The following is a 22,399-nucleotide window of genomic DNA, read 5'->3' as shown; positions in this document are numbered from 1 at the left end:
TTAGTCAAATATTTATAGCCGTATCGATCTTTAAATTAATAGAACCGACTAAGGATGATTATTATAAAATTATATTTTTAACACGTTTCTTAAATCTGTGTCGATTTTCATGTTTCTGACATATAGCACGGAAGTTTCAGATAAAAATCCTAAATAATTTCATGCTTAAATCAGGAACTATTGTTTAAATCAGGAACTATTGTTTAAATCAGGAACTATTGCTTAAATCAGGAACTATTGCTTAAATCAAGAACTATTGTTTAAATGTCACACACTGATTTTCCAGATTCAGTGCACAACTTATTTTTCCATGATCAATAATAAAAATTTTTTTGAAAATAGTAAAAACCTAAAAAACATTGGAATAGGAATCAACCTAATAAGTGAAATGTGTCTTTACTCTTTACACACTGCTCTTTGCAATTGCTGTGTTTTATATTTATTGAACCATCTAGAATCATAACTTGAGTATGAAAGTTGTTTTCTTATTACACAGTTTTATGGGACCCACTGTACCGAACATATTTTTTAAAAATATTATTAAATTATAATCTAATTCAAAATTAGGGTTAACATCGGTATCTGGAAAAAAAAATTCGTTAACTTTTTTTCTTTGCATAAAAAAGCTTTATTGTAAGTAAATAACATGTCATTAATTTAGATATTTCCATATTTGGAAATAGTATTTGGTTTGGCCTGAAATCTTCAAAATTTAAAATCAGATAAAAATTTGATCTGAAACATTGATTATATCAATTTGGATATTTAGTTTAATAACTTTAAATTTTTAGGAAATTGAAGAACGTATATTGATAACAAACGGTGGAGCGGGACACCCCCAAAAAAATTTAAGATGGATGTTTAAGCTATTTCATGTATATTTGATTTTATTTGCTTACACTGTACAATTGGTGTTTTTCTTGTCCAATAGACTAATTTAAATAATAAATCGAGTCATAAGTTTTTTTTTCCTATTCCCTAGTTTTATGTATCTCACTATATATTAGAAGCATGGAAATTGTTCATTTGTCAAATGCACTCAGATAATCAGATTTTTACAAAATCCCCTAAATTTGTTAAAATACTACGCAATACATATATCTATTTGTTTTATTATCACTTGTTGCTTTCAATCCTTGAGAGGAATGTAATTTACCGTGAATTTGTACTGAGCTGCACTATACAGAGTATTAGAGTAAGGAGGCTGTGTTGTCCATAGTGATTCTCTTTTTACACTGAGCTCAGACCCGTCTCATATACTCTCACTAGAGGAGTAGGAGCTTACTCTCTCCATCCCTTATCCTGCATTCGTCCCTCATCCCTCATCCTTCTACCAGTTATCCTTCATCCTTCCTTTCATTCATCCCTCATCCTTCTACTATTCCTCCCACCATCCTTCTACCCTTCATCCCTCCTCCTTCTACCCTTCATCCCTCATCCTTCTACTATTCCTCTCATCATCCTTCTACCCTTCATCCCTCAACCTTCTACCCTTCATCCCTCATCCTTCTACTATTCCTCCCATCATCCTTCTACCCTTCATCCCTCATCCTTCTACTATTCCTCCCATCATCCTTCTACCCTTCATCCCTCATCCTTATCTTTACATTCATCCTTTTCTTTCCTAATTAACTATTTTTAATTAGTAAATTCCGTACTATGTGTCTAACAAAGAAATATAAAATCTGCAGAAATATTGGCAGACTTAAAATTTTCTGTTTCTTATGAAAGTTTTGAATTAGTTCCGCGATCTCAAAATGTGACATTTTCATGCATGGCTTAGCCCCAAATCTTACATTAGTTTCTATATGTTTATATTTGATTGCAATTTGCAGTTGCATTGATAAAACTGATATATGGCTTGCTTGCGTTCATTAAATGTATGTATGTAAAATGTACATTAGATATTTGGTTTGTTTTTCCAAGTTATTTAAGTCTCAATTTGCTAAACTTTTTTAAACTCGCTTGAACGATTAACGTGAACAAATGATGTTTAGTTTTTAGGATTGAAAATTTTGCATATCTCTTCATTTAGCATTTTAGGAGGTAATTACTTGAACAACACACACAATCATGAAAATGTTTTCAATTTTAAAACTTTATATTAAAGTTTAAAACTTTGAATTAAAGTTTTGAACAAATGTAAAAGAATTTTAAAGAGAAAGTAGACGTAATTTAACGTAATCTAACGTATTTTAATGGAATTTAACGTAATTTAACGTAATTAAACGTAATTTGATGCAATTTAACGTACTTTAATGTAATTTAACGTTATCAATGTAATTTAACGTTATTTAACGTAACTTTCTATTTATTGAACGGTTTGTCCAATTTACAACTGTCCTCTTTAGTTCTTAACAATGAGGAAGTTGTCTTTATATTTAATAATCTTTCAGTATTCTACATTGTTTCTGCAGCGCATGCATCCGCAAGTAAATTTTACAGTTGAACCACATTTGACAGTTTTAGATAGAAGATTGACCAGACAATGAATGTGAGTCAAACATGTCAAAAGCTAAACACTTTATTGCAAAGTTCTAAAATTGTATTTGATTTATTTTTAAATTATTCTTATCTAATAAAAGTGCTTGTTGTCTAACCTTGCAATTGAGGGTTAAAAATAATGTAAATATTCATTTTAAAAAGTATAATAAAAAATTTTGATATTTCTGAGAAACATATGGGGAGGAGTATAATCAGAGTAAAAACGAAAAGAATGATTAATAGAAAAAATGTATTTTTTTTAAAGAATGAAAAATAAAAAAGTAATAAAGACTGGCTATATATAGATCTAGGGAAGATGAACAAATTCTAAATAAGAAATGTATTGTATTCGCGACATAAAAATTCTATGGTTTTACAGAAATAATAAAAATATTTTTGTTGAAGTTAAATTATAAATCTAATTCATCAAACAAAGGCAAAACTTTCATTTCAAATGCTGTGAATTGGATATGGCACCCTTTCAATGGAGGGTTACTAGAAACACGTTTACGCTCTCTTTTCAACATTTGTAAACAAGACTTTAACAGAAAATAACAATGCAACGTATTAATAAATGAAGATGGTTGTGTGTGGATTGTTTTATGTAAAGCAAATAGCTCCTAATACCATAGATGGCAACGTAGAATTTGTACATTATCAGTAACAGATGTATTTTGACTTCACAAGTGTCAATTCAGTTTTTGCGTCCGACAAAATTATTGATAATAATGATAATTTTAGAATAAATTACTTATCTCATAGTAAAATAAGTGCAATTTAACGTGTTCTTTATTTTCTGTTCTACACTTTTTTATTTAGTCTTGGAAAATATGTCAACTAATGTGAGGAAAGGAATTGAGTTTTTGCCACAACCTCAAATTTTCTAATTTCTATATCTCTGCAACCAGTGGGTATAAACCATTGATATTTCAAACTTAGATTATTTTATCTAACAGAATTAATAGTTTGAAATATTTAAGGTCTACGACATTGGGTCGCCAAGATATAAGGATAAGAATATTTAAGTTTGTGACAAAAACTCAGTTCCTTTCGTGTTCCATGTTATATTTGACACTTGTGACGTCCTGTATAATTGATCCCTTTCTCTGTTGCCACCTAAGTGAACTTGATAATCTATTTGATGTAAAGTATAACCTTGCCCTCATAAAATAATTTGACAATCTAGACCCAGCATATATTAATATTTATATATATATTAATATTTATACCGATACTCTCAATCAAAACAATATTACATACGGGATGTGATGGAAGTAGGAAAATATTAATTAATGAGTTGATGAAAGTATTCAGGATTTGACAAGTTTCAGGGATTCATGAATTTTAAAATTAAAGGGATTTTGAACCTAATTTTAATAAAACCTTTTTTTTTATTTTAAAGTTAGGGCCACTTTTTGAAGGGATACATGACGCACATTGCCTTTCCAGCTCTAAAGGAGAATTTTGCCATTTACTTTTAAAAAAACAAGCTCATCACAGGTCTAACATGTACATGTCTATAGTCTACAAAAAATATGAGTGAAATTAAAGCCCAAGGCGTTGCGACAGATCAAATTCGACCCAGTCTCGAAAATTGATGAAACTTTTATCGCAGTCTGGATGTATGTGGGCAATAGCCTCTTCAAAAATTAAATATTAATTTGATGAGAAAAAAATGTTTATTTTTAGATATTAAATATTATTTTAACATTTTTTTCCGAAATTGATAAAATTCCATTAATGTTATTTTTGGAAAAACAAATTCATGTTTTAAAATCTGCCGGCTCAGCTTTTGCAGAGCAGATTAAATCTATATTTATAGAAACTACATATTTCAAGGAGATTAAAAATATCAGAAAAAATAAAAAAAAAACTTTTAAAATGAATACACGGTTTTCATAATATGGCACAAACTTTGATTTATTCTATTATCTATATATTTCATGCATATTGTAGTACTATACTATAGTTAGGCTCATTTACAAACCCTAGAGTATAAAGTGAATACTCATGAAATATTTCGGAATTTTTTATGCCTGAAATTTCCTAGCAAAAAGAAGAAGTAAAAAAGCCAAGAAATACGGGATAAAAAGATACATTTTGCGGAGAAACTTTTAAAAATAGGTTAATCTGTGGAATTTTGAGATAAGATTCAGAAAAGAGAAAATTAGGGATATCAAAGAATTTTCAAATTCTAGCCTGAAATTTTGTATTTAAAGCATTTTCAAAACGCGGTTGCGGTTTCAAGTCTTTGTCTGTCTTTATTTTTTTCTGTTTGTTTGTGAATTAAGATCAAAACAGCTGAAACTTTTTGTGGCAAATCACATGGCCCCAAGGAAGGATTATGAACCATCTAAATTAAACGTTCCCTAAATGTTCCCTAAATGTTCCCTAAATATTCATAAAAAGCATAATTTCTGTCGGACAGGTAGAAAGATGCTTAAAGGCCGACTTCTGACTGTTGAGTGATAAATCTCAGATTGTTTAGAGGTTTGTTTACTCTATAGTGTAGTGAAGGGGCGTATACAGGAGGAAGTTTTTCATTCTTGAGTCCCCCAATGTAGAGCTATTCTAGACGAACAAGCATAATTTGAATTTCTATAGTAATCGGATAAAATTGATAATCTCAAATTTGTACGTAAAATCAAAACTATAGGAGTTACGAGGTCAAAAAGTCGTACTTTTAATATTGCATGAATTTAAATTTCTCCTTCCGTCTGGTTTTAGTACACCCGTACATAGTTCAACTACTTCTAGTTATTTATTAAATCCGACCTCTGGCAATTCAAAAGTTTTTGCACCTTTTATGAAACTGACAGAAATTATATGTAGAAACAAACTAAAAGCGATTCTAAATGAAGCATGTTGTAGCGATCGTTTTTGGATCATTTGATCGTTTTTCTATTTTTTTATGATTAAAATATTGAAAAGTTTAATGGAAACTAATTTTATCAAAAAACAGTAATTAAATCTTGAAATTTTTATTAAAAGTTTTCATAAACGAAGCAGTAGAGATTATAAACACTAGCTGCACCTACTTCAAAGATTTATGAAAAGTATAAAACGAAGCAGAAGAGATTATAAACACTAGCTGCACCTACTTCAAAGATTTATGAAAAGTATAAAACGAAGCAGAAGAGATTATAAACACTAGTTGCACCTACTTGAAAGATAATGAGTATTATTGGGAAGAGAAAAAGGTAGCTGTATCCTATGATATATTTGAGCAGGGTGTAGTGGAATAAAGATATTTGGTTTGGATACAGATAATCCGCCAATCCCAGGTGTACAGAGAAACTACAAGCATGTAGTACACATAGTAGAATATCAAGCACTCCACTCCTAAACAAGCCATTATATTAAAGCATTGTCAAGATCAAACTTTATTGTTATAAGAAATATGAAATCGAACTGATCTTTAAAAAAATATATATTTTGTAATTGTTGAATCAATTAACGCAATCAAACTATATCTGTATCTTCCAATTCTACATCCAATTCTATCCAATTCTAAATCCAATTCTATCCAATTCTAAATCCAATTCTATCCAATTCTAAATCCAATTCTATCCAATTCTAAATCCAATTCTATCCAATTCTAAATCCAATTCTATCCAATTCTAAATCCAATTCTATCCAATTCTAAATCCAATTCTATCCAATTCTAAATCCAATTCTATCCAATTCTAAATCCAATTCTATCCAATTCTAAATCCAATTCTATCCAATTGTTTAAGGTGGTCGGTCATTTTCGATTGTATTTATTTTAAAAATTGAACAAAATTTCATTTCTTCTAAACTTTAAACACTATTGTATTTCTTCAAAATCTTGAACACGATTGTATTTCTTTTGAATTTTGGACAAAATTTAATTTCTCCTAACATTTTACACAATTATATTTTCTAAAGGTTGAACACTTTTGTATTTCTTCAAAATCTTGAACACGATTGTATTTCTTTTAAATTTTGAACAAAATTTCATTTCTTCTAAACTTTAAACACAATTGTATTTCTTCTAAATTTTGAACAAAATTTCCTTTCTTCAAAAAATTTTAAAACGATTGTATTTCTTCTATATTTTAAACACTAAAGTATTTCTTTAAAAAATTTAACACGATAGTATCTCTTCTAAATTTTAAACAAAATTTAATTTCTTCAAAAAATGTTAACACGATTGTATTTCTTCTATATTTTAAACACTAAAGTATTTCTTTAAAAAAATTTAACACGATAGTATCTCTTCTAAATTTTGAACAGGATTGTATTTCTTCTAAAAGTGTAAAAGATAGAGAAGATTAATTCTTTGAAAAATAAGAAAAAATCCTAAATCCTTCCAATATGCTTGGTTTAGAATTTTAGAAAGTAATATTATTTGTATTTACTTACAATGCAAAAATGTTTTTCATTAAATATCTTCCATAAATGTGTAGTATCGTCAGATTAGGGAAATAAATGACAAGAAAAATTGAAATAATGTTAAAATCCTTTTACCAGGAAATTTCGGAACATTTAAGTGCATCCTCCACTCAGACACATGAAATAACTTGTATTTTCTGCAATTTTGCAATTTTGAAAATAGAACTCCCCAATTTTTGACTTCGCTTCATGATTACAGATTTCAAAGCGCTAAAGGAACTGATTACTTGCTTCAAAATAATCTCCATGTATATCTTTGCAACCTGATGTCATATACCTTTACTTTAAACTTACATAAACAGTGGTCAGGCCAAATTTAAAGAATTTTAGCCGCAGCTTAAATTTGAGACGAGGCTCAAATATGGTTGGTTCCACTAAAAATTGTATTCAATATTTTAAGATTTTAGCCGGCGCTCTATTGAAACCGATTTTTGGCGGATTTAAAACGCGGCTCAAATTTATTAAATTCGGACACAGGTTGAAAAAATATTTAGATTATAAATTTAGAGTTTAAGGGGCTCCATTAAAAAATTTCCGCAAAGGAATTGAGTCTTTGCCACAAACTCTGATTTTTTAATTCCTATATCTTTAGAACCCAATGTCGTAAACCTTAGATATTTCAAATTATGAATTGTGTTAGTTCAAGTGATCTAAGTTTGAAATATAAAAGATTTACACCATTAGATTGGCAAGATATAAGCATTAGGAAATTTGAGTTTGTGACAAATACTCAATTCCTTTGGTCCAGCCACCTATGAGCGAATAGCTTTATTTTTTAGATATAAAATCGACTCTAGTGTACTGTAGTGTAGGATTACCTAAAACTAAATTCTTCCCTCGAGCTACTGTTTGTGGTGATTTTTCTTCTTTCTAAAGTTACCTCAAGGATCAGAAGAACTACAATAAGAAAAATATTAATATTTAACAAACAATTTGAAATAGAAAAGAGAGATGAAATTAAAAAAAAAGAAATTTAAGAGAAAAAAACTTCAGGTTTAAATCAAAGTATCTTAAAGTAAATTAAAAGTTACAAAAGAGGATTTTTGTTTTTAAGGATTAAAGGATTGTACATGTAATTTCATGGGAAAAGTTTAGCTTTTCAGCTTGAAAAACGAATATTTATTTGATATACGCACACCCTTGACATTTAATTTCTTTATAATGACTGAAAGTGCTTACTTATCTGTCCGATAACTGCAAGACAAGGTCCTAATATGAGAGGTATCACGATACTCAGTACAATAGACGCCTGAAGTTAAAAACTCATTTTAGAATAAAACAAACAAAAATTTAAAAAAAAAGATAAATAATACAACTGCCACATTTTTTCATGCCATTTTTACAAGTGTTCTTCAATTAAGATGAAAAAAAGTTTTTCTTTTTTCTTTTTGTATTCACACTGATAAGGATGAATGTGAGAAAGTATTTTTGTGAGTTATTTTTCCATCTGTTAAAGTTAAATTTCAGTATTTTTCTCTTTTCCATGATTTAGCACAAAAGTCAAAAAATCGTTTTTCCTAATTTTAATATCAGCAACTGTAATTTTCGGCCTTTTGCTTATTTCGTTTTAAGGTTTTTGGACTTTTAAAAGGTTCAAGAATTTTTTCAGAAGTTCTGGAGCTTTCGCTTTTTTTACTGCACTATATTACATTTTAACCCTGAGAGAATTTATTTGCAAGAACTAGCTAAAAAACGGTCGTTTTATTGGTTCGGTTTTTGTTAATTCTTGCAAATTTCTGGCACAGTTTTTAAATGTTTAGAATAAATAGTTTGGAATTTTTAGAACTCCTCAAAATATTCTGGAACCTTTGAAAAATCCATGAGCAAAGAAGAGTATCTAATAATTGATACAATACTGTTGATGTAATATAAAGTGACCCTTTAATACAATAATTGTCATAAACAATTCACAAAGGTACTCCTAATACAAGTATTCCAGTAAAACGTCGTATTTTTTGGAATGAAACAAATCTAATTTATTCATTTTATGTTTTCTCCTGCATATTTCCGTATTTTTCTTTTGTGGAGAAATTATACAATAAAAACCTTAATATTTTTTTCACCATAACTCGTCAATCACCGTGCCAAAACTGGGGTTTAAAGGGAGTGACCGGCAATGTATGGTGGTTAAACTGAGTATGCAGTATTGTTGACAAAATTTTTGGATTAATTTTAATATCGACGACAAAAATAAAGTCTTTTCAGAAATTCCAGAAAATCTTTGTGATTAAAGAGAAATTATAGAAACTAATAATTGAATAAGATTACTTTTTTCGATAATAAGAGTTAATTTTTATTTTCTCAACCTGTTCCTAAACATTTAATTAGTTTACTGTAGAATTTTGCTTACATTTAATGTCGTCGTTATTTGATAATTTTAAAAAACTGATTCTCAAAACGTACCTACCAAAGTTTATAATTTTGAACGTCGACTTTACGCTCAAACTCAGTAAATATATGTCGTAGAAACGTTTTATATGTCTCAAATGAATCCTAAAAAATGGGTTCCCAATACTACATATTCAGTTCAACCATATACATTGCCGGTCACTTCCTTTAAAGCCAACACGCTAAAACCAAGTTACAAACTGCAGGATTCAATAAGTCGAGTAAAAGACGAGTTTTTTTCCCACCAGATTTCGCCCAGTTTGTGAGTGGACTTCAGAAGCGTGGCGGTGCAAAAGTGGGTGATGTTAACAACACCCACTTTTGACAAGATTATTACAGAGTTTAATTTCACTTAAAAACTCAACTAAAACTCCACTTCTGGATTGCAAAAGTGAAGTTAAACTCCATTTTAACTTAAGTGTCTATTTGCTGGGAAATGGATGGCCACTTGAAAATAACGTAAAGGTAAATACCTGATGCATCCTAGACTCTAAACTGTCTGATATAAAACAGTTTGGTGATTTCCCACTAATCTGTTCATCTAGTATTCCATAGATAAAGCTCAGACCCCACATTATACTAATTAAAGATTAAAATTATACTAATTAAAGTTTACAATTATACTAATTAAAGATTACAATTATACTAATTAAGGATTACAATTATCCTAATTAAAGATTATAATTAGCCTAGTTAAAGATTACAATTATACTAAAAAAAGATTACAATTATACTAATTGAAGATTAAAAATATACTTTAAGACTTATTTTTTTTATTTTAAATAGTCATGAAAATTAGAAACAGTGATTGTGATTTTTAAGCTACTAGTTAAACTATTTTCTTTAAAAAAACGCAGACACCAAAATAAATAAATTGCGAAAAGTAGTTAAACTGCGTTAGGGTAAACTTTGCATCATAAAGTACACGGTTCAACTATTTGTTGATTTTTATTAAATCTGGCCCCTGTTGGTTAGAAAAATTATTTTTAAGTTTGAAACCTGAAGTTGGCAGAACCAAATGAATAAAAATTTAAATAAATTTTTAAGAGCATTTTTTTGATCTTGAACAAAAATCGAGTGAAAGAAAAATCGGGTTGCTAAAAGTGAAAGCAAAATCGGGTTGCTAACAGTGAAAGAAAAATCGGGTTGCTAAAAGGAAAGAAAAATCGGGTTGCTAAAAGTGAAAGCAAAATCGGGTTGCTAACAGTGAAAGAAAAATCGGGTTGCTAAAAGTGAAAGCAAAATCAGGTTGCTAACAGTGAAAGCAAAATCAGGTTGCTAACAGTGAAAGAAAAATCGGGTTGCTAAAAGTAAAAGCAAAATCGGGTTGCTAACAGTGAAAGCAAAATCGGGTTGCTAACAGTGAAAGAAAAATCAGGTTGCTAAAAGTAAAAGCAAAATCGGGTTGCTAACAGTGAAAGAAAAATCGGGTTGCTAAAAGTGAGGTTTATATCGTAAAGCAAGGAATTCTCTAAGAAACGAGAAAATTAGATTCAAGATAGGAATAATTTATCGTTCTTACAGACTACAGAGGGACAAAAAGAGAACCGTGAATCGGAAAACTTATGAAAGTTGAAAATTTGAAAATTTTATAATCAATCTAAAAGATTTTAAAATAAATAAAGCTACCCAATGTATGTTAATACAGCAATAACCAGAAAACTGTAGAATAGGAAGACGACATTAAGACAAAACAGAATTGCATTTGATGTTACAATGCAAGTCGTTTAACTAGTAAGTTATAAAATCACATATTAATTGAAATGGGTCTGTTTACAATGCACAATTGCTGTGCCTCATGTTTGACTATTAAAAGTCATAAATTGAGTCTAAAAGTCGACTTCCTTTTCCAGAGTTATCTGGTTCTGGTTTTCTGGATGTTTGTATTTTATAAATTTTTAAAGAAAAAATTTTAATCAGAAAGAATTTGAAAAACCGGCTCTCTAGGATTGGACTTATTTACAAACAAAGACGACAGCTTTCAGTTTTCTGGTTCTCACTGTTAAGAATTACCTAATTTTCCTAATATCTCCAGGTTCAATCTTGAGATCCTCATCTGGTTCAGATACACTCATCTAGATTTTCATTTAGCTAATATTAAAGGGAAAAATTCATTTGCCTAATAGTATTAGGCAAAAATATAATCACAAGGGTCTTCTATTTCAATTAAAAAAACATTTTGTGGATTTTCAACATTTAATGAAAATCGAATTTTGTTTTGAGGCAAATTTTTGAAATTTTGATCATTCATAAACCTTTCCTGAGGTCATATGAGGTCCCACACAAAATTTGGGCCCGATCGGTTCAGCCTTTTGGACGTTTATTAAATTCAAACAAACAGACAAACAGACAAGCAAAGTATATATTATATACATATAGATAGTACAATAGATTGTAATAAGAAATTATGCATGACGTCATTGGTGTCAAATGTGACACAATTCCATTGCAAATTTTAGAAGTTAATATTTTGTCTGACAACAGAACCGTAAACTTCAGAGCTTTCTTTATTAGGTGATGAAAGACCTACAGGAGTTCTATCTGATGTTCCTGTCTCGAGAAACTGATAGTAGTATTTTCAACTTTTTCAGTTTAAATATACATTTTAGATGTTTAAATATATATTTCTTCCAAGACAAAATGTTTCATGGGTCTAACCCAATCATCAGTAGGAATAAAAATAAAAATTATAAGATTTGGTATAAGATTCAAGATTCTAAGTTTTAAACAGATGATATTCAGCAAATACGCAACCAATCTGAAAATGACGATATCTCAGAGGAGCCTGAAAAACTCAGATTTGCTTCTATTATTATTTGAATTTAATAAATTTTAATTTTAAATCGATATGATTGATAATATAATTGAAACGTCCGTAATACGGAACCAGAACTCCAACAAATGGCAGTGCAGTATCATTGTCACGTGTACCGTCTGTATCAGCAAACAAAAAGAGAATGTGAAGAAACCGCATGAAAAATTATTTCTTAACAAATATTTTGGTAACTACAAAATTGTCTGTACTCTGTAAACCTATTCTCTAATAAAAAGTTGATAATGATAAATTAAAGAACTGAAGAACTTTCCCATGAGAAAAAAAAATACATTAAGGGGCTGTATATAACATAATTAAGTGACCCACCATCAGGGGGGATGATAGTCTCTCTCAAGGTTATAATGCAAGGAAAGTTAATTGCAGTTGTGTATTCTCTGCGTAAATATTGAAACCAGTTCTCTCTGGGCGGAATTTGTAAACAAGAATAGATGCATCTGTGTTCGTTTAATATCCGAGTAGGTTAAAAGAATTAAATTTTGATAATTTTGATAGTTCAAATAATAGTTTCTTATGACCAGAATATTTCATTGATTTTTTTGTGTTAAAGATGGATCCCATGTCAGGCTTCGACATCCGTCTTGTGTTTACATTAGCGCCCAGAGACAGTACACTGCAGTACAAAAGATGTGTACACTTCTGAAATAACTTTCCTTGCATTATATCCTTGATCTTGCGGAGACTATAGACACATCTTTACAGTCTTTTACCCTTCTCATAAAATAGACTCTGGCAGACATAATAATATTATGGCTTCTGAAATTAGGTATTACAATGCTAATTCATAAAAATGACGATATCGAATTTGTCACTGAATTCCCATGCTTTTTGGGACAATTAGTATAACCACTTTGCCCACCATGCAAAGATAACAATATCCGATTTACTTAAGGTAACTTTCAAATCTTGGTCTGATCAAGAATTAAATTAGATATCAGGGTTTATGAAGATTGAAATAGTATTTTCAAAAGGATTGTTTAACCTTAAAGAGGCTGTCGTCTTTTTGTCCTATCACTCTCATTTTTGACACTATCACAATGAAATTTTGTAACTTTTACTGAATAGAATTTTCAAGGATTTCTTGTTAAATTTTTTTTTAAATGCATAGTGTAGAGTACAGGGCGATAAAAAGTCAGAACTCTGTAAAAAAAAAATCGAAAATAGCCAAGGAGTATGAAAAAGAAAGGAGATACTACTTACGCAACCGGCCCTACCATATGATTATACATGCTTTGCATACGGTACTCCATTTGTATTTGTAAACAAGATGAGTACCGCTTGCAAGGCATGTAAAACCTGTTGTGATTAAAGCAACAAATCCACTTTATTTGTTAAAAGCCCTTAAAAACTGGATGTAGAAACACGTGTCACATTTTAATATTTGTTCGCATTTTGTTTAACCTCCAAACCACCCAAACTATCGGTCTAATTTTTTTTCAATGAGCTGGCCTTGAAAAATTGGACTTTGAACATGCATTTCAACCCTANATAGATTTAGACCCCTCAGCTCCTTTATTGGGTTAACAAGTATTATTTTGATATCCATGTTTTAATTTCTTGAAACTGTTAATTTCATTTGTGGTATCTCAAAAATCGACTCCCGCATTTCTTGCTTATAAGAAGCAATGGAGAAATTATCAGAATAAAAACATTTTTCTAGTCAGGAAAACGACGATATCTTTAACATTTTTGATCAGATTAAGGTTTCAAGCTGGTTCCGCTATAAATCGGGCATTGTCATTTTTCATGGAGGGTCATTTGAAATTACGCTTACAGTTCCTTTACATTTTTTTGTCACCTTTGTAGTTGTTGATTTTTCTGGAGCTGTAGGTTCCTCAGAGTGTATTGATACTGTTACTTCCGAGGAACTCTTCGGATTAATTGTTAGAAGGGTTTCCAACTTCTCCTTCTTCACTTCGCTACCGTTCTTTGTATTCACAATCTAGAATAAAATTTACAAAACACTGGACACTTAATTTCTTAATTTATTAACCATAACCTTTGCTACCAGTACACACGTCGGACCCACGAACTTCGGACAGTACACACGTCGGTCTTACAAACTTCGGACTGGTACAAACGTCGGTCTTACAAACGTCGGACTGGTACAAACGTCGGACTGGTACCAACGTCGGACAAGTACAAACTTCGGACCAGTACAAACGTCGGACAGGTACATTTATAAAAAAAAGTAGGAATTTGGTTGAGTTTAAAAAAATACCATTTCTAAAAGAAATGAATTAAAAATCACTCACTTATTGTGATGAAAATTAAAGACAACTGAATAAAGTCTCATCCTTTGAAGGTAGCACTGTATAGTTTATACAACAACAGACCAAAAAGGAGTTGAGTTCAATTGTCACAAACTCTGATGTTTCAATTCCTTTACCTTTGCTACCCGATGTCGTATAATCTTTAATATTTCAACCTATGAAATCTATAAAATTTAAGTTTGAAAGTATCAAAGGTTAATTCCATTACCAGGTTGTAAATATATAGGGATGAGAATATTTGAGTTAGTGGAAAGAACTCAGTTTCTTTAGGTAGATTTTTATTAGACTGCAGTCGATATAAGAAAATAACTTTTTTAAATCTATATATAAATCTGGCTTGTCTGTCTGTTTGTCTGTCTGTTTGTATCCAATAAACGTCAAAACGGCTGAACCGATCGGGCCCAAATTTTTTGTGGGACATCTAGGGACCTCAGGGAAGGTTTATGAATGATTGAAATTTCAAATATTTGTCTTCATCAAAATTCGATCTTCATTAAATTTTTGAAAATTTTGAAAATCCACGAAATTTTTTGTGAAAATCCGCGAATTATTTTTGTTTTGTTTTACGATGTACACAAAGAGAACATGTTCACAATTAATTTAGAAGATGGGCGCGAAGCGCCCTCTAAGGCTAGTATCTTAAAATTCAAATACTTGTTTTTCTTAGTCCGACGTTTGCACTGGTCTGACGTTTGTAATGGTCTAACGTTTGTAATGGTCTAACGTTTGTAATGTCCGACGTTTGTCCTGGTCCAACGTTTGTACTGTCCGACGTTTGTGGGTCCGAGGTACCTAATCTTGACTGAAAGAGTATTAGAATATTAGTAGATGATTTTAAGGGAAAATAGATCATTTGAAGGGGAAAATAGATGATTTGAAGGGAAAATAGATAAAATTTCGGGAACAAAAAGTTTCAAAAAGGATAAAAATCTAGACTTTTGATGTCAAATTTTTAATTTTTTCCTCCCGATCTTCAAAAATCACCCCACCCCCCAGCCTCAGGGAGGGGGTGATTCTTAAAATAATACACCACTGTAGAAATAGTTTTATATCTTTTAGATAAAATAAATATAAAAATAATATTGTTGTATACCTCATTATCAATAAAAATATGTTCCTCTGGGTTTGCATCAAAAGATACCTGTTTCTTCATCGAGTACAGTTGTCTAAACATACATTATATTTATTACGAGAATATAAGTAGAATATCATGATATTATCAGAAATAGTTGAGTTAGGTACGGATAGTTGAACTAATTACCTAATTATCTAATAGTTAAGTTAGGTACGGATAGTTGAACTAATTACCTAATTACCTAATAGTTAAGTTAGGTACGGATAGTTGAACTAATTATCTAATTACCTAATAGTTAAGTTAGGTACGGATAGTTGAACTAATTATCTAATTTAAAAGAAAACTTCACCTCCAATTCACAGATCGACTTTTCTTCACTGTGATTTGTGCTTATATGTTTAAAAAAATTGGAACAAATTCTTCATCACTTTAAATCAACTTTTGTTTTTTAAATACCTTTTAGAAGATGTTGAGAGTTCCTTCAATTCAATACAATCTCCAGTGTGTCGTCTTTCTTCAGTATTTTGGTTTTCCTGGATACAGGTTTACGGGGCATTCTTTTTTTGTTCGGATTTTAAACATTCAAGGTTTTTGATTATTTAGATCCAAAACAAATCTGAGATGTAAATACTATCTTATGTTCGATAAATTCACTTTATTACATTATTCTCTGATGAAAAATATCAACCAAATTGTTTAGTTGATACCTTAAATCAGAGATTTTTTTCTCTATTGTGATAAACTGCCCAGTTTCTGATAAGCCACCTTTAGAGTACAAAAGTGTTTTAAAACGGACTTGATAACGATGCACACACCTAGATACTGGTAGGGATGGGCGTGTTCCTGTGATAGAACGATGCACATCCCTAGATACAGGTAGGGATGGGCGTGTTCCTGTGATAGAACGATGCTCAGCCCAGATACATGAAGTTTGTTTGACTAATAACAAAAAAAATCCGTTTTGTGGAAAACTTTCATAATTAATTTTCTTTTCTTTTTAAATTGGAATATTTTAGTTTTGGTTCATTCTGTATACAATTATATTTTTTGGTTGCCATATCATATATACAATGTTCCCACAAAGGTTGAAATGTTAATTACGACAAGTAGCTTCTTAATTCTGAAAAATCTTACCATTTTCTGTGATTCACTGCTATCATTATTACCACTAAATAAATACAATCAAATTGAAAGTAAAAGTGAATTTGCACACTTACACATCACAGTTAGAAGAATCATAGCACTAAGTTAAACTAATGAAAACATTTCAAAATTACAAAAAGTTATAGTTCAATATTTCTCAAAGAGTGTTAGAAATATATCTCAAAGTATTACATGTGCTCATAATTATAACTAAATGTTATTAATTTCCGAATGATTTCGGCAAGTTCTCTACCTTGCGAAGGTTTTCTTCTAACATTGTGATATTTTATTTTAAAAACTCAATTTAGAAAAGACTATGATTATTATTATTTTTTAAGAAAAAAAATCTTATTATATGGATTCGATTCTCAATATATATATACTCTCAACCACACTTTATTAAAATAGCGACATAATTCTTTATAATTTCATCATTTTGATTTTCATATTTATGTTTGTACGTACCCCTCTAGAATAGCAGTGCAGGGTTTCAAAGAATTCATCAATCCGTATTGTAGAATGAACCTTCATCACCAGATGGGTTGCAGGATACAGTCGCTCTCATATATATCAATACAATGAAGACGACATAAGCATGGAACCAAAGATAAAAGCTGCAATCTTTGTGACAGAAACAATCTCAAGAACTGACGAGGGTCAACCCAGACCAAAATATATTTTCAATAAATGTGGAACTAACATCTACTTTTTTTACTCTACAGAGGTTTGGTCCATCACCATCACCGAATTTTAAATAAATTGGGTTTGTTTGGTTGGTTGTAAACTTGTAAATTGTAAAACGCTTGTTAGAAATCCAAAATTAAATAAAAAAGTCTTTTTAAATGTATTGATATAAACGCCGGCTGCTGTATTTGAAAACGTTTAATTGAAAGGAATGGAATTCAATGAATTGGACAGAGGTTGCTAAACCTGGCACTCTGGTTCAAATTCTTGTGATTACTAAGTTAAATCGATTACAATCCAGATGTAAATCTCCGGGATTTCAGGATCAATCAGTCGCTCCCATGGTTAGGGCGTGTGCAAATATTTCCCCTTGAATCCCCGTATTCTTGTGCTTATAAATCCCTCTTAAATCACTTTCTCTAGATATCTCTCATGATTATGAATTAATGGGATTTATCATGGCTTCATAGTTTTAATGATTAAATACATCCGTAAAAGGTTACTCTTATTTTAATCAGCTCTCTATGGTGTTCGGGAAAACCACTCTTCATGTAGAGAAAGTTTATGGCTTATCTGCCCAGCTCTGACGGTAATTAGCATTGAGCATATCCAGCTCAGCTTGTGTTTGTACCGGACCAGTATGTGGTTTGAAGACATCACAAGGGAGAAGGAGATCCAGCTGATCCTTCAATACAGCAATTCTCCGTCTAGTATTTAGGAAACTCCGATAAGCAACTCTCAAAGGTTCCCTTTATGTAAAACCATTATTTAACTGCTATTGCTCAGGGACTATCTGAGAAGCTCCCTCAACCTCAGATATCTCGTTCAGCTGCTTTGGTTTGGGATCTCTGAACTTGAATACCTTGTTCATCTGCTCCTGATCAGGATCTATCTGAGCAGCTTCCTCGAACTCAAACATCTTGTTCAGTTGCTGCCTCTTCCACAGGTTCTTGAGGAGCAGCATCTCCTGTAGCAAGATCCGCTTCTATTTCTGCTGCTTCCACAACTGCAACAGTTCTGCCTCAAGATCATCTTGTTCCTCAGCTGTTTCTACAACATATTTGTGAAGAGCTGTCTGTAAAGAGCAGTGTCTCCATGGTCTGACACCAAACCTTTTTATCTGTAAACCTCCTGGTTTCTCAGTCATATCTGGAGGACACTAGATCCTATCCTTATAGATCCTCATAACCACTTCTTCATCTGCAGTCATTGGTCTGTATACAGGAATTCTAGCTGCTCTGGATCACAAGCAAGATCGGGTCCTTGCATAGAATCCTCTGGAGAGTATAGAGCAGCCTCTGATGTATCCAGATCTGTAGTTAGATTAGCTGTTATGGTTACTATCGGAGCAGTACCAGACAAATCTCTTGGTGATGCTGATGAATCTGATGACGCATACTCATGCATAATGAAAGGGAAGAAGGCTGGTGTTCTCCTTTGTTCTCTGACCGGCATGATGAAGATCAACTTATCTAATTGCAGTATAATGGTGCATGTCTCCATGCCTTGGTTGTACAAACAGAGACTCAGCTCGACGTCTGTACTATTTAAGGATCCCAGGTGCACTAACTCTATTCTCTAGGTTCTCTACTCTGCTATGAATCTGAGAAAGGGCTTTTAGTTTCAGTAATCATGCTCTAAATATTACATTCTTAATAACCAATTCAAAGTTAAAGATTCCTAAAGCTTTAAATCGTTGATTCAGGGGAAGGCAGTTCAACAACCTCTCCAATTAATTAAATTTGGTCCAAGCTTATTTTATTTGAAGGTAGACATTATCAAAACCAAACAATTTCTTTTAACAGTTTAGTGTCAAAACAAGCAACTCAGTTGTTTCAATGTTTGAAGATTTTTAAAATACAACTCAGTTGATTCCTTTTAGTTAGAACTGCCTCATCATCAGGATCCAATTCTATAATATTTAATATTGATTATTGAAGGGACGTAATTTCACCATAGATATATAAGGTTGCGTGTGCGATTTACAATGGTACCCTTTAAACATGTGACTACATGACAAGGATAACAGACTTAATCCGTAGTATTTAGGATACATCCTAAACCTACTTATCCCTCCTAAACCTACATATCCCTCCTAAACCTACATATCCCTTCTAATCTGTCTATCATCCTATACCATACCTGCCTATCTCTCCTGACCTACCTATCCATTCTAATCTACCTATCATCCTATACCATACCTGCCTATCCCTCTTAAACCTACATATCCATTCTAATCTACCTATCATCCTATACCATACCTGCCTATCCCTCCTAACCTACCTATCCATTCTAATCTGCCTATCATCCTATACCATACCTGCCTATCCCTCCTGAACCTACATATCCATTCTAATCTACCTATCATCCTATACCATACCTGCCTATCCCTCCTAAACCTACATATCCATTCTAATCTACCTATCATCCTATACCATGCCTGCCTATCCCTCCTAAACCTACATAACCATTCTAATATACCTATCATCCTATACCATACCTGCCTATCCCTCCTAAACCTACATATCTATTCTAATCTACCTATCATCCTATACCATACCTGCCTATCCCTCCTAACTTACCTATCCTTCTTAAACCTACATATCCCTCCTAAACCTACATATCCCTCCTAAACCTACCTATCCTCCTAAACCTACCTATCCTTCTAAACCTAACTATCCTTCCTAAACCTACCTATCTCTCCTAAACCTACATATCCTTCCTAAACCTACCTACCCTTCCTAAACCTACCTATCCTCCTAAACCTACCTATCCTCCTAAACCTATATATCCTCCTAAACCTACCTATCCTCCTAACCTACCTATCTCTCCTAAACCTACCTATCCTCCTAAACCTACCTATCCCTTCTAAACCTACCTATCCTTCCTAAACCTACCTATCCTCCTAAACCTACCTATCCCTTCTAAACCTACCTATCCTCCTAAACCTACCTATCCTTCCTAAACCTACCTATCCTCCTAAACCTACCTATCCTTCCTGAACCTACCTATCTCTCCTAAACATAAATATCCTTCCTAAACCTCCCTATCCTTCCTAAACCTAACTATCACTCCTAGCCTTCATATCCTTCCTAAACCTTCATATCCCTCCTAAACCTACCTATCACTCCTAACCTGCATATCCTTCCTAAACCTACCTATCTCTCCTAAACATACCCCTCCTAAACCTCCCTATCCTTCCTAAACCTACATATCCGTCCTAAACCTGCCTATCACTCCTAGTCCTAACCTACATATCCTTCCTAAACCTACATATCCCTCCTAAACCTACCTATCTCCCATAACCTACCTATTACTCCTAAACCTACATATCCTTCCTAAACCTAAATATTTCTCCTAAACCTACATATCCTTCCTAAACCTGCCTATCCTTCCTAAACCTACCTATCCTTCCTAAACCTGCCTATCCTCCTAAACCTACCTATCCTTCCTAAACCTACCTATCCTTCCTAAACCTACCTATCTCTCCTAAACATACATATCCTTCATAAACCTCCATATCCTTCCTAAACCTACATATCCCTCCAAAACCTGCCTATCCCTTCTAAACCTACAAATCCCTCCTAAACATACCTATCCCTTCTAAACCAACATATCCCTCCTAAACCTACCTATCCCTTCTAAACCTACCTATTCCTCCTAAACCTAAATATTCCTCCTACACCTGCCTATCCCTCCTAAACCTACCTATCCTTCCTAAACCTACCTATCCTTCCTAAACCTACCTATCCTCCTAAACCTACCTATCCTTCCTAAACCTGCCAATCCTTCCTAAACCTACCAATTCCTCCTAAACCTACCTATCCCTCCTAAACCTACATATCCTCCTAAACCTACCTATCCTCCTAACCTACCTATCCTCCTAAACCTACCTATCCTTCCTAAACCTGCCAATCCTTCCTAAACCTACCTATCTCTCCTAAACCTACCTATCCTTCCTAAACCTGCCTATCCTCCTAAACCTACCTATCCTCCTAAACCTACCTATCCCTCCTAAACCTACCTATCCCTCCTAAACCTACCTATCCCTCCTAAACCTACCTATCCTTCCTAAACCTACCTATCCTCCTAAACCTACCTATCCTCCTAAACCTACCTATCCCTCCTAAGCCTACCTATCCCTCCTAAACCTACATATCCCTCCTAAACCTACCTATCCTCCTAAACCAACCTATCCCTCCAAAGCCTACCTATCCCTCCTAAACCTACCTATCCCTCCTAAACCTACCTACTAATCCAGATGCTGCAGAAATCTCCTCTTCAACGATTACCTTCCTCCGTCTATAATCTGCCAGCCTTTGACTGAAAAATTATTTCATAAAAATATTTTATGAAGAAAAGTGGAAGAAGCTCTCACGTCAAATCTATATAAATTTCATGTCAGATGAAAAACATTAACATGTTTTCAATAAATACTTATCTCTCTTTTGAACTTTTAAATAAACTTAATTTTCTTATCCCTGGGCAGAGATCACAAAGTTTAACAAGTGATTTGACGTAAATTTTTCCATTTCCTTATATATTCAGGGTTACCCACGAAGGATGAGTCTGAGAAGACTTAAAACTCTTGAAAAATGACAGTTCCAATGTTAAAATTATAGTCTTCTGTCTTGAATAACGTCTTTTCATATCTTTATAAATGATTTAGAAAAGATAGAAACAAGTTTAGAGTTAGCAGCGCATCTTGAATAAACAAGATCAGCTGATATTATAAATTCTTTACAGTCGTCTCTGAAGTCTCATCTTTTGTGTGTAACCCTGTATATAATAGTAGGGAGGAAGAAAAAGCGGACTGGGAGATTGAGGGGTAGGGAGGGGGAGGAAGGGGAAGGAAGGGGGAGGGGGGGAGGGATGGGCTGATAAGCACTTTATTATCAGTTCTATAGTATACCTGAATGAAGAGAAAAGGATTGCTATATTAGTTAATGGAAAAATAAACATGAAACAACGTTTCGAGAATATCCACAGGTTACAGAAACTATAGTTTAGTTGAAAAAAAATTAAACGTAAAGGTTTTTTTTTAATCTTTAGAAAACCACTCAATTTAATGAAGAAATAAATATGACAGAACGCTTCAAAAAT

General features: G+C 32.3%; 2 protein-coding genes across 2 annotated transcripts in view; both read right to left on the bottom strand.

Annotated features, from left to right (window-relative positions):
* Positions 1-1,245, bottom strand: part of LOC111710464 (uncharacterized) — a 20,015-nt gene extending 18,770 nt beyond the window's left edge. Inside the window, exon 1 of the mRNA XM_023484562.1 lies at positions 1,157-1,245. The gene's annotated coding sequence lies outside the window, so the exon portion shown is untranslated. The remainder of the gene's footprint in view (positions 1-1,156) is intronic.
* Positions 1-22,399, bottom strand: part of LOC111710463 (uncharacterized) — a 25,626-nt gene extending 3,227 nt beyond the window's left edge. The window contains exons 1-13 of the mRNA XM_023484561.1: positions 22,209-22,399; positions 21,546-21,619; positions 19,172-19,208; positions 17,078-17,137; positions 16,604-16,637; positions 15,926-16,002; positions 15,488-15,560; positions 13,920-14,063; positions 11,302-11,363; positions 9,762-9,867; positions 8,080-8,149; positions 7,719-7,797; positions 5,649-5,826 (exon numbers count right to left, since the gene is read on the bottom strand). Coding sequence (XP_023340329.1) covers positions 5,649-5,826; positions 7,719-7,797; positions 8,080-8,149; positions 9,762-9,867; positions 11,302-11,363; positions 13,920-14,063; positions 15,488-15,560; positions 15,926-16,002; positions 16,604-16,637; positions 17,078-17,137; positions 19,172-19,208; positions 21,546-21,619; positions 22,209-22,258 — 1,044 coding nt within the window. The 5' untranslated portion in view covers positions 22,259-22,399. The remainder of the gene's footprint in view (positions 1-5,648; positions 5,827-7,718; positions 7,798-8,079; positions 8,150-9,761; positions 9,868-11,301; positions 11,364-13,919; positions 14,064-15,487; positions 15,561-15,925; positions 16,003-16,603; positions 16,638-17,077; positions 17,138-19,171; positions 19,209-21,545; positions 21,620-22,208) is intronic.

This window comes from Eurytemora carolleeae, unplaced genomic scaffold (assembly GCF_000591075.1).
Source record: "Eurytemora carolleeae unplaced genomic scaffold, Eaff_2.0 scaffold124, whole genome shotgun sequence".
Classification (NCBI taxonomy): domain Eukaryota; kingdom Metazoa; phylum Arthropoda; class Copepoda; order Calanoida; family Temoridae; genus Eurytemora; species Eurytemora carolleeae.
Note: the sequence above shows the minus strand (reverse complement) of the source record. Positions and strands in the feature narration are given on the sequence as shown.